Source organism: Tubulanus polymorphus, unplaced genomic scaffold, assembly GCF_964204645.1.
Source record: "Tubulanus polymorphus unplaced genomic scaffold, tnTubPoly1.2 scaffold_29, whole genome shotgun sequence".
Classification (NCBI taxonomy): Eukaryota; Metazoa; Nemertea; class Palaeonemertea; order Tubulaniformes; family Tubulanidae; genus Tubulanus; species Tubulanus polymorphus.
In genome coordinates this window covers 77,664-89,124 of record NW_027437436.1, presented here as the reverse complement: position 1 = coordinate 89,124, position 11,461 = coordinate 77,664, and the positions used below count along the sequence as shown (strand labels likewise).

At 31.9% G+C, this 11,461-nt stretch overlaps 2 protein-coding genes across 2 annotated transcripts in view; both read left to right on the top strand.

The window, feature by feature from the left end:
* The first annotated feature begins 6,083 nt into the window (after window positions 1-6,083).
* Window positions 6,084-9,282, top strand: LOC141914493 (uncharacterized). The gene is made up of 6 exons (XM_074805713.1): window positions 6,084-6,102; window positions 6,352-6,414; window positions 7,009-7,116; window positions 7,917-7,991; window positions 8,070-8,111; window positions 8,871-9,282. The coding sequence occupies exons 1-6, from the start codon at window positions 6,084-6,086 to the stop codon at window positions 8,963-8,965; spliced, it is 402 nt and encodes a 133-aa protein (XP_074661814.1). The 3' UTR covers window positions 8,966-9,282.
* Window positions 9,283-9,311: 29 nt separating this feature from the next.
* The window catches only part of LOC141914492 (uncharacterized), a 53,944-nt gene continuing 51,794 nt past the window's right edge, over window positions 9,312-11,461 (top strand). Inside the window, exons 1-6 of the mRNA XM_074805712.1 lie at window positions 9,312-9,318; window positions 9,404-9,442; window positions 9,594-9,611; window positions 9,699-9,746; window positions 9,825-9,878; window positions 9,985-10,032. Coding sequence (XP_074661813.1) covers window positions 9,312-9,318; window positions 9,404-9,442; window positions 9,594-9,611; window positions 9,699-9,746; window positions 9,825-9,878; window positions 9,985-10,032 — 214 coding nt within the window. The remainder of the gene's footprint in view (window positions 9,319-9,403; window positions 9,443-9,593; window positions 9,612-9,698; window positions 9,747-9,824; window positions 9,879-9,984; window positions 10,033-11,461) is intronic.

Below are 11,461 nucleotides of genomic sequence, written 5' to 3'. Positions count from 1 at the left end.
TGAAATAATTCATAAATCATTGAATATTTATATGCGTTGGATTCATTTTAATAAAAATTTTGTTATTAAAATGAAGACAGAAGAAGAACCCAACTTTAAAATCGAAATCAATGAAACCAATAAATCATTTTCACAGTTTTACATTAAAAATTATATTTCAGCAACAAATTTAGTGTCTGCAAGGTATTATGAAATCGATAACATAACTATGATTGATCAAATATCATCAAATGAAACATATTTCCTTACTGAACTAGTAGATACTTTTGATAATGGCGTTAAAAATCCTAAAATATTCAATACAGTTTTAAATTTTAAAGGAACTTTAGATGAAAACATAATTAATATTCTTAAAACTCCTTTCAATGAAAGAAATGATGATATAATACTTTCAAAAGATTACAATGATTTGATTAACTTAAGAATTGAAAAAAGACAATTATATTATTTCAATTTTGATAATAAACAAATTATCTATAATGAAAATTCATCAAATATTGCAGTTCAATGTAATTTAGATGATGAATTTAGAAAATTCAATCCTAATGAAAAAGTGCATTGTTATTGCGGAGGTAAATATTTAAAATCACATAAATCAAAGCATTATGAAACAATTAAAAATAAAAACTGGCGTAAAGAGTAACAATTCTACATTATAATTATTGAATTGAGTTAAATGATTTAAATATCTAATAGACTGTTAAAATAATAAATATTTTGACAGTTGAAATGATAAATATTTTGACAGTTGAAATGATAAGACAGTTGAAATGATAAATTGTTTGACAGTTGAAATGATAAGACAGTTGAAATGATAAATATTTTAACAGTTGAAATGATAAATATTTTAGCAGTTGAAATGATAAATATTTTAACAGTTGAAATGATAAATTGTTTGACAGTTAAAATGATAAATTGTTTGACAGTTGAAATGATAAATTGTTTGACAGTTGAAATGATAAATATTTTGACAGTTGAAATGATAAATATTTTGACAGTTGAAATGATAAATTGTTTGACAGTTAAAATGATAAATTGTTTGACAGTTGAAATGATAAATTGTTTGGCAGTTGAAATGATAAATTGTTTGGCCGTAAATTTAATTGTTATTTGATTTAATCATTTAAAAGTTTAATATTTTTAAAATGATTATAAAATATTTAATTAAAAACTAGCAAATATTTTATAAACTGTTTAATTTTTCTCTTAAATAAATGGATGGTTTCATTCCAACTGGGAAAAGTGATTTGAAACATTATTTAGTAGCAGGCGGATTAATATTGGCTGCGCTTTTCTTTTATTATGAAAATATTTCAAAAGATTTGATGATTGAAAATAATAAATTGAGTAAAAAATTAAAGAAGTTAAATGGAAACAATCACAGAAATAAAAAGAATAAAAAAGTTAATGATTTAAATGATTTAGAGGATTAAAACAGCGTCTTTTAATTTCATATATTTTGACTATAAAAATGAGTGAAAATATATTAAACTTATTACATCTAATATATAAAAATCAACAGAATATTAAATCAATTATTATGCTTACAGGTTTATTTTCTTTTTCAATTTATAGTATAAAACAGTTGTTAGAATTCTATGATTGCTGTAAAATTAGATACACTGAATTAATAGAAAATATGAATTATATTTCAGATAGATTGAATAATATAAAATGCTGTGAAATATGCAATAAAAGATATAAAAATAAAAAGAGTTTGAGAAATCACATGTATATTCATGAACTTGATGAAAAATTATATGAATCAAAATAAGAAATCGACTGTTAAATTAGCTGAAAATATAAAATATATTAGTAAGTTAATAAAAAAGGGGGTTGAGGCATCAATATATTAGATACCCTATTAGATACCCTAATACCATGTATTAAATACATATCAAATACATATTGATGGTATTAAATACATATTAATGGTATTGAATACATATTATGCTTTATTTCTGAAAATGAAGTAACAGAAGTAATTTATGTTTTAATTCATTCAAGTATGATATTTTAAATTCTTTACATTTAACTAGGATAATACAAGAGTGATATTAGTTAGTTGGCTTATTCAGTAAGAGAAACAATGAAATAATACAAGAGTGATACTAACAGTTAAAGTTATTGAATTTCTTGTTAAATCTATTTGAATTCTAGTCAATTCTTGTTAACCAATAGCGCGAATAGAAATTAAAAAGATTTAAATAAAAAAACCATAAGTTACTTTATCTAGTAACTTATGGTTTTTTTATTTAAATCTTTTTAATTTCTATTCTAAATAATATATTTTCACTCATTTTTATAGTCAAAATATATGAAATTAAAAGACGCTGTTTTAATCCTCTAAATCATTTAAATCATTAACTTTTTTATTCTTTTTATTTCTGTGATTGTTTCCATTTAACTTCTTTAATTTTTTACTCAATTTATTATTTTCAATCATCAAATCTTTTGAAATATTTTCATAATAAAAGAAAAGCGCAGCCAATATTAATCCGCCTGCTACTAAATAATGTTTCAAATCACTTTTCCCAGTTGGAATGAAACCATCCATTTATTTAAGAGAAAAATTAAACAGTTTATAAAATATTTGCTAGTTTTTAATTAAATATTTTATAATCATTTTAAAAATATTAAACTTTTAAATGATTAAATCAAATAACAATTAAATTTACGGCCAAACAATTTATCATTTCAACTGCCAAACAATTTATCATTTCAACTGTCAAACAATTTATCATTTTAACTGTCAAACAATTTATCATTTCAACTGTCAAAATATTTATCATTTCAACTGTCAAAATATTTATCATTTCAACTGTCAAACAATTTATCATTTCAACTGTCAAACAATTTATCATTTTAACTGTCAAACAATTTATCATTTCAACTGTTAAAATATTTATCATTTCAACTGCTAAAATATTTATCATTTCAACTGTTAAAATATTTATCATTTCAACTGTCTTATCATTTCAACTGTCAAACAATTTATCATTTCAACTGTCTTATCATTTCAACTGTCAAAATATTTATCATTTCAACTGTCAAAATATTTATTATTTTAACAGTCTATTAGATATTTAAATCATTTAACTCAATTCAATAATTATAATGTAGAATTGTTACTCTTTACGCCAGTTTTTATGTTTAATTGTTTCATAATGCTTTGATTTATGTGATTTTAAATATTTACCTCCGCAATAACAATGCACTTTTTCATTAGGATTGAATTTTCTAAATTCATCATCTAAATTACATTGAACTGCAATATTTGATGAATTTTCATTATAGATAATTTGTTTATTTATCAAAATTGAAATAATATAATTGTCTTTTTTCAATTCTTAAGTTAATCAAATCATTGTAATCTTTTGAAAGTATTATATCATCATTTCTTTCATTGAAAGGAGTTTTAAGAATATTAATTATGTTTTCATCTAAAGTTCCTTTAAAATTTAAAACTGTATTGAATATTTTAGGATTTTTAACGCCATTATCAAAAGTATCTACTAGTTCAGTAAGTAAATATGTTTCATTTGATGATATTTGATTAATCATAGTTATGTTATCGATTTTATAATACCTTGCAGACACTAAATTTGTTGCTGAAATATAATTTTTAATGTAAAACTGTGAAAATGATTTATTGGTTTCATTGATTTCGATTTTAAAGTTGGGTTCTTCTTCTGTCTTCATTTTAATAACAAAATTTTTATTAAAATGAATCCAACGCATATAAATATTCAATGATTTATGAATTATTTCACTCACACTTTACTCACACTTTCTTCTAGCGAGTAGAAAATGAAAAATAAATTCGAGTGTGCGAGAATTATTTTTCATTTTTATGAGTTTTGCGAGTAATTCAAGTAGAAATTGTTATTATTTTTATGTTTTTTGTTTTTTAATGGGCTCGACCGTTCGACCTTTGGTATGAAACAACTAAACCCTATATACTGACCTACACCGCTTAGTTTTGCGAGACTATTCCTTACGCTGCCACCTGAGCACCTATGTCGAAGCTGCGTTTGCGGTCTAAGTTCGCTGGAGTCACGACAACTTATCAAGCCGATTGTTTTTCGGCCCCCCTTAACAGGTGAGGAAACATATTTCATTGGAATTGATTACAATATCGAATGTTTATCAAAGTAAATTTCATGTAATATCATACCAAATAGGATGTATCTACTTGTTCCACTTCCTAGCCCCGACCCCCTCCTGAGGATCAAGCCTAGGTCAGTGGATATGCGACTATAAGATAACCAACGTTTAGGGGCCCTGGCCTGAGCCCCCACATGAGGACAAGACCAGGTGACCCGACCAATTGAAACGGGGCCTGGCGCCGACCCTCTCCTGAGGATCGAAGCCAAGTGCCCCGAATACACATGGAAATTAGAATAAACACATTATTATTCGTAAGTGGAATTATTAAATTCTATGGAATCAATTGTTAAGCTGCAAAAAGAAATACGATTATGCTTCGGTCTAGGAAAAGATAAAGAAATTGTTACCTAGCAATGCGGGTTTGCATAAAACGTATGAGTTCCACAAAGATGCTCCAAATCGATTTGTTCAGTTTGAGGGTAAACTGCCGTTTTTCACAACCGAAAATATATTCATTGTTTGGTCTTGAAACTTTGCAGGCACATAGAGGAATAGATTATCATGGTAAGATAATAATATCAGCCTAATAAATCCCAATTGGCCTTTTCACTTATATCACATTAAGCAATGTTTCTTCCCAGAAGCCTGGCAAGAATGCCCTACACAACACACTTGAGTTACGGTTAACAAAATACTCGCGGATATTATGTACACACCATCCACTGCCAACTTCTGGAATGGGATTTGGGGGATTTGAATTCGAGTGAATTTAAACCTAATGACCTTAAATCCAAATAAGATTGTTATCGTTAACACGAGAGTCTATTCCTCTATGTGCTATCCGTCTCATTGTATTTGAAACTTGCCAAAATACCCATGTTCGATGGGTTGGAAAATTATGTGCGGCTTAATAAATAGCACATAGCCACACATAATTTTCCAACCCATTGAAGATGGGTATTCATGCTAGTATATAAGTGCCTTTTTAAAAAACAAAGGCATTATTCTCAAGGTAGCGGTCGAACGCAACACTCTAACCATAAGTAACTGTATACAGTGGGAGTCCTACAATTCGAATTTTATATGAATTAATCTATCAAAACGAAACCTCAAACGTTTTGGATAACCAAATTTCCAGTAAAACATATGATGATACGCTAGAAGACCACAATAATGAAAAGAAGTTGGCATTAGCTAACCATAACCCTTACCCATCAGGAATGTTACGTGAAAGAAATGCCCCGCTCTTTGAGGAGTAACATGTGCGGGACAAGATACAGCACATTGACTATCCTGAACAAGCAGGATTCTACTGAAGTCAATATGCTCGGCGAAAATTCCATTCCTTCTAATAAATCAACTAAATCATTGAATAACTCTTGTTACTTGGTTTTCACTTCAACATTTTTAATCAAATTTTTCTTGTCTTATTTGCCTCTTTCCCGGGGCTTTTTTTTTAGCCCCAGCGAACAAAACACCGAGAGTGTCATACGGAATGATCACTTTAGATACAATATAATTAATGTGGTCGCCACCAAATTGCCTGAGAAGGCTCAGCGGCATTTCTTGGGACGATTGTGATAGGGTTCTGATTTTGACGACGAGGACGACACAATACTTGACCTCGTGAGCTCATACTCATTTAAGTGTCCGCTGCCGATCTCCGTATAAACATCTCCAAACGTCTGTTGGCGTGTTGCAGGCCCATAATTTGTCTTACCTGGCACAATTATCCCATTTTTATCAGTTTTATCAGTTTATCAGTTTTATCGCAGAAAAATATAGTTTTAATACATTCTGCGGTTTATATTCTGCGGTCGGCATTTTGTCTTACTAGCAAAGTTGTCTGAGCACAGCTGTACCATTTCCAGAGTCAAATTGTTGAATTGAATTCAACTGATGTAAAAAATATTTTTAGATATCGATTCCAGTGCCGACATCACGATTTGATTGGACAAAAAATATTAACGAGAATGGAGAGTTTTGCAGTCGGTCGGTCACATTTAAAAAAAAACTTCACCCACAATTGTGAAGTAATTGTGAAGTCGGAAATTTAATTCTCTTTCGAAAATAGTTATTTAAAATGACGAAATATCGGGGCGGTCGGGCCCGAGAAACGGTTTTTTGGTTTGGCCTTAGTTTAAACGGGTAAAAATGAAAGTTTGACGGGTAGATTTGTGAAAAAAGATAAAATGATTGAACAAATAATTGATGACGATTTACATTTTTTGTTTGTTTCAGATTTTCCCAATGACGTTCAAACCCAAGATAATTCCACCACAAAACCTGAAATAAGAACACAAGGTGAAGTTGTAAAATATATTTTAGAACAGAAGGTGGGAGGCCCGATCCTACAGTAATATACCAACAGGAGACAAGAGGTTCTGAACAATGGGACACAATGGTTTTGACACGACGTACAAGTTCAAAGCTGATTTCAAACTACATAAAGAACGTCATTTTCAATAAAAAATTTTGAAAACGCTTCAATGGATTGTCTTTATGTTTGGATTATGCAAGCATCCTTGAATCGTGTTTAACCGAAGATGACCTGATCGGAACTAGCAGAACAAGAATTGGTCCGAGCGAAATCACCCAGGTTTTTGTTCTCGCCTCCAGGGGGAGTTGAATACCGAGTTACATACAATTTGTCTATTTATATTGGTACATAATATATTGTTACCAAAATCAATTGCAAAGCTGACGTTGAAGGAGACGTTGAATAGCCGAAAAACCTAATATTCGTTTGTTACATTGCTAAAATATTCTAATAAACTTTTGCGAATCTTCCCATCATGTGTGTTACTTTTATCATTAGCTACAAACAGTAGAATTATAACTAGCTAATTAAATCAATGATTTAATGCAATTGCTGATTGATTTAAATTTAAATTCCAGGTGGATGGAATGGAGGAAGAGTGTTTGGTGTTGTAGTCGGTATACTGATATTACTGATTCTGATAATACTAATTCTGGTATTGTTTATACTGTGGCGTCGTGGCTGCCGTAAGTTTTACATGAAACCACCATTAAATCTGAGGTTGCGATCAAACCGAGACGCTTTGCTGGAGTCAAATGAGAAAGCGATACTAAACAATGCACAAACAAAGCGAAACGAGTCACTTCCGGAACTAGTTGCAATTCAAATGCATTCATCTGTCCCGTTTTAAAAATTTGGCCCGGAACAACGTCCTAACATCAGGCCCATTTGGCACCCGTTCCGAGACGAAAACGTGCACGCGGCTAATTATTTGTCCCGTGCTAAAATCGGGCCCGGTCCAACATTTTTAGTCCATTGGTGCCAACGTGGTCAGTAGTTCTGTGCCAATTGTGTACGGGTCAAAATTGTTTATTGTGATCGCGGCTTAAGAAAAGATAATCAATAAACTGTAAAAATAAGATACTGCATTATTTCTAATTCATAGCGTGGTGATGAATACCTCATGATAATAGTACAATAACCACACGCAAAAACCTATGTACAAAATAAAAAGAATTTTAAAATCGAAAATTTTATTCATTCAAAAAATCTAAAATCTAAAATACACGATACCTGACGTTGATCTCTTGTTTGAGATCGAAACGTCGTCTATTTCATATATAAGATTTTTGAATAAATAAAATTCTCGTTTTTAAAATTCTTTTAATTTGTACTAGTGGGCTTTAACCTTATTACCTTATGATAAGTTCAATTGTCTCATGGCATCAGTATCCGCGCCTTTCTCTTCCCGATGGCTCCAACGCACCATTACTTTAATGGGCTGATTTGTCAGGTGAATGTGCATCATGTTGCATCTAATTAACAGTCACGTGTTTGGGTCAGAAATCTGAAGATGTGATTGGATTGTTACGTTGGACAAGTGAGACCTGGTGTGAAAAAGGTAAGATTCTCTTACATGTTTTACTGCACATATTCTCGGATATCGGTTTGACAATTTTAGGTGTTGTTTTCTTTGTAGATCATGAGAATTGGGTGAAGACACGTGACCAACTGCAGCCAGGTATTTTTAGTATTAACCCAGTACCTGATCCCCTAATGTAATGAAACAATATCCGTTGCTTATAATTCAGAATGATATCCAACAGCAGGCCCGTAACCAGCCTTTGTCTTTGGGGAGATTTGATTTTCATGGAAGTGGAACCCTTTTCTTGTAAAAGTGTCCAATGCTTATGTCGGGTCTTTGAAAATGTTTGAAATTAAGATGCAAATCGAGAAGTAATTTCACAACTTCCAGCTTATTCGGGAAGAGAGTTTAACTTCATTTTCCTACAATTTTCTGAGCCCCCGATCCCACCTTCTAAAGTATAGGCCTGACAGAAATTGCTTCATCAGCACAAATGCAGCATTTTCCACATTTTAATGTAGTTGGGACATTCATTCCAAGATCATGATACTTTTCGCTTTTATTAGCCAGCAGAACACATAGGGCTGATGTCTGTATTCATAGAATAAATTCCTACTTAACCATAACCTTTATATTTATGCTAGATATATATGCAGTTCAAACAGTGACGCAATCAGAATCAAGATGGCTGACTGATGGCCATTTTGTATTTCGGATCAATTATGTATTTTGTTTAGGTTTATTTATTATGAATATATGTAGCTAATGTTTGTGTTGATCTGTTAAAACATCTGAGACATAGAATAATGATCAAACAATATAAAATCAGAAAATTCATTTTGAAATCCGATGACTGTTTGTAACATCGACGAATTCATTTCAAACGAGAATTTATCATCAATTTTTCTCTCATAGAAATGGTTGAAATAATTATTGATGTTTTCGGAACTGATGTTGATTGGGAGTTATCGAGAGATATGGATAAACAAGGTAAGAGTAGTGAGTGGTGAGAGGTAAAAGTGGTGAGAGGTAAATGAGTTAGAGGTAAGAGGAGTAGTGAGTGGAAGAGGATTGAGAGGTAAGAGTAGTGAGAGGTAAGCGTAGTAAGATGTAAGAGGAGTTGGAGGTAAGAGTAAGAGCAGTGTTTGGTAAGAGTAGTGACAGGTAAGAGTGGTGAGAGGTAAAAGGAGTGAGTGGTAAGAGGGGTGAGTGCTTAGAGTAGTGATTGATGAGAGTAGGGAAAGGTAAGGGCAGTGAGTGGTAAGAGTAGTGAAAAGTCAGTGGTGAGTGGTAAGGGCTTTGTCTGGTAAGAGTATAAGGAGGGAAGAGGAGTGAGTGGTTAATTGGTTTGCTAAAATGTCTGGTAGGTTCAACAAATCAGTTCAGTAAAAATACTAGAGTTTTTTGTGGAATCATTGAATAGCGGGTCGTGTTTATTTTTACTGTAGATGCTGAATTATGTGATCGAGGAATATTAAACATTAAACGTAGGTTTTAATTCTCATTTATCCTCAACTGAGTTTATAAATACATGTGCTCTATAATCTACTGTACGTACTGTACTGTACTGTACTGTACATGTGCGTTCGCTGTAGTATCCGTAAGTTCTGTGCTTAATACATTTTCTCTATATTTCAGCTACTGTTAAAATTGCTGGTAAGTCATAATATTCACTATGATGTTCAAACTGGTGCTGAGACTATGCGGTTCAATTATAGCTGGCATGTGACTGTATCTTCATAGAAAAGTTAGTGAGGGAAACACTTGATAAAGAAGTCAGACAACAGAATGGTGAGTGTTCAGTTAATCTATGAATCTATCGGGCACGAGGGCCAACAACTGTAAACGTATTAAACATTAAATTTTCAGAAAACCTCGTAAGACAAATCAACAAACTGGAAGTTAGCGATAAAACAAGGACAGGTTTGTAGTAGGAGTATCTAACATTTATTCAGATATTGTCATAAATTGTATCTTTGTAACTCCTGAATAAATGTAAATAGTACTGTCTTGATGTTCTGTGTTACAGAAATGGGAGTGGCCGACCTGTACCGTTTTGCGATCAAAGATGTTTGTGGTAAGAATGAAAATGTTTTCATCAATGATATTATTTTTATATTTTTTTACACTAATGGCAAATCGTTTGGGGTATAATTGGCTAGTGAGAAATCTGGGGTACAATCGCTTGCCGGTTCAGACCGATTGGAGATTGTTCGAATGAACCAGAACCGAATTTCCCAATTATGTACTTCGATTCAAACAACTCGACCGCCGATCACGGGACTACATTTGTACTTCGATTTCTGATTTCAAACATCAAACCCCCTGTTTTCATTCCCGACAGGTGTGGTGGGTTGGTAAAGGGATACCAAATTATAAAATGCTAACGACATCTACCAATTAAATAAATAACAGGGCATATCCCTACTTCAAGATTAAAAAAGAAAACTACCTGGTAATGTGAAACAATTGTGAACAATGAAATTAATCCACTTCATGAGAAATGCAATGTGAAATTCTTCTTTTGACTAATCTGGTCAATAGCAATGTCATCCCAGCGTCATTAGTACGCATTTGCTAATGGAAAATATTTTGAGGAAACCAACAACAGGTTTTTGACATTAAACAGTTTTTATACTTTTATACTTGATTGATTATTATTCGCACCGTCGTAGTATTCATCTCCTTACATGGAATTTGGAATCAGTCAATGTTTTGTTCTTGCCACCAGGGGGGGTTAGATATTGAATATTGATACAATTTGTCTATTGGTATGCATAAATTATTACTACAATCAATCGTTGAAGCTTGTCGTATGATTGTGTTTGAGTTTCGAGGTCATTGGTTTTTTGTATACGGTCACCAGGGGGTATTGAATAGCCATATAAACATATATAGTATTTCCATATAACCATAACAATAAAATTGAGATAAAATTGCAGTTAATGCATATACTAGAACTGGCAAACGAATTGATTACTAACACAATTAACATCGAAACGGTTACAATGAAGCAGTAATAAAAGATGGTCTTTTAACTCGCCAATGGTCTTGTAGCTCACCTATGAGCCCACCTATCACCTAATGGCCATTAACTAATAGGCCTCCAAGTTTAGACTTGGGTTTTGTTGGGTTAATGAATGCAGCGGATGCTTAAAGGGAAATAGGAAGATCGATAAACACATTGTCTCTCAAGCCATTAAACTTTGTTTAACAGGATGCCAGGTACACCAAAAGTTGGAAGATCTAACAACCACCACCAAACAGTCAAAGCAGAAAATTATCAATTAGTAAACCGGTATTTCTAAAACATACATATCAAATATGAGACAAAACTCCTGATACGACTAGGCCTCCCCTACGTACCGTCGTATCTTCGATATGGATACATAATTATTGTCTGATAAAATGGATAATTGAAACAGAATTGCCGTTTGATTTTTGATTGCTCCTTTAACTGTAGATCAATAAAGGGAAAATTAAATTAATAGCATTTTGGTCAATCA

Bases quoted from the DNA above. Each gene is read 5' to 3' on its own strand.
- LOC141914493 (XM_074805713.1), top strand. The intron at 7,117-7,916 runs GTAAGTTTTACA...TCTAATTAACAG, and splicing joins ACTGTGGCGTCGTGGCTGCC to TCACGTGTTTGGGTCAGAAA. The intron at 8,112-8,870 runs GTATTTTTAGTA...TTTCTCTCATAG, and splicing joins ACGTGACCAACTGCAGCCAG to AAATGGTTGAAATAATTATT.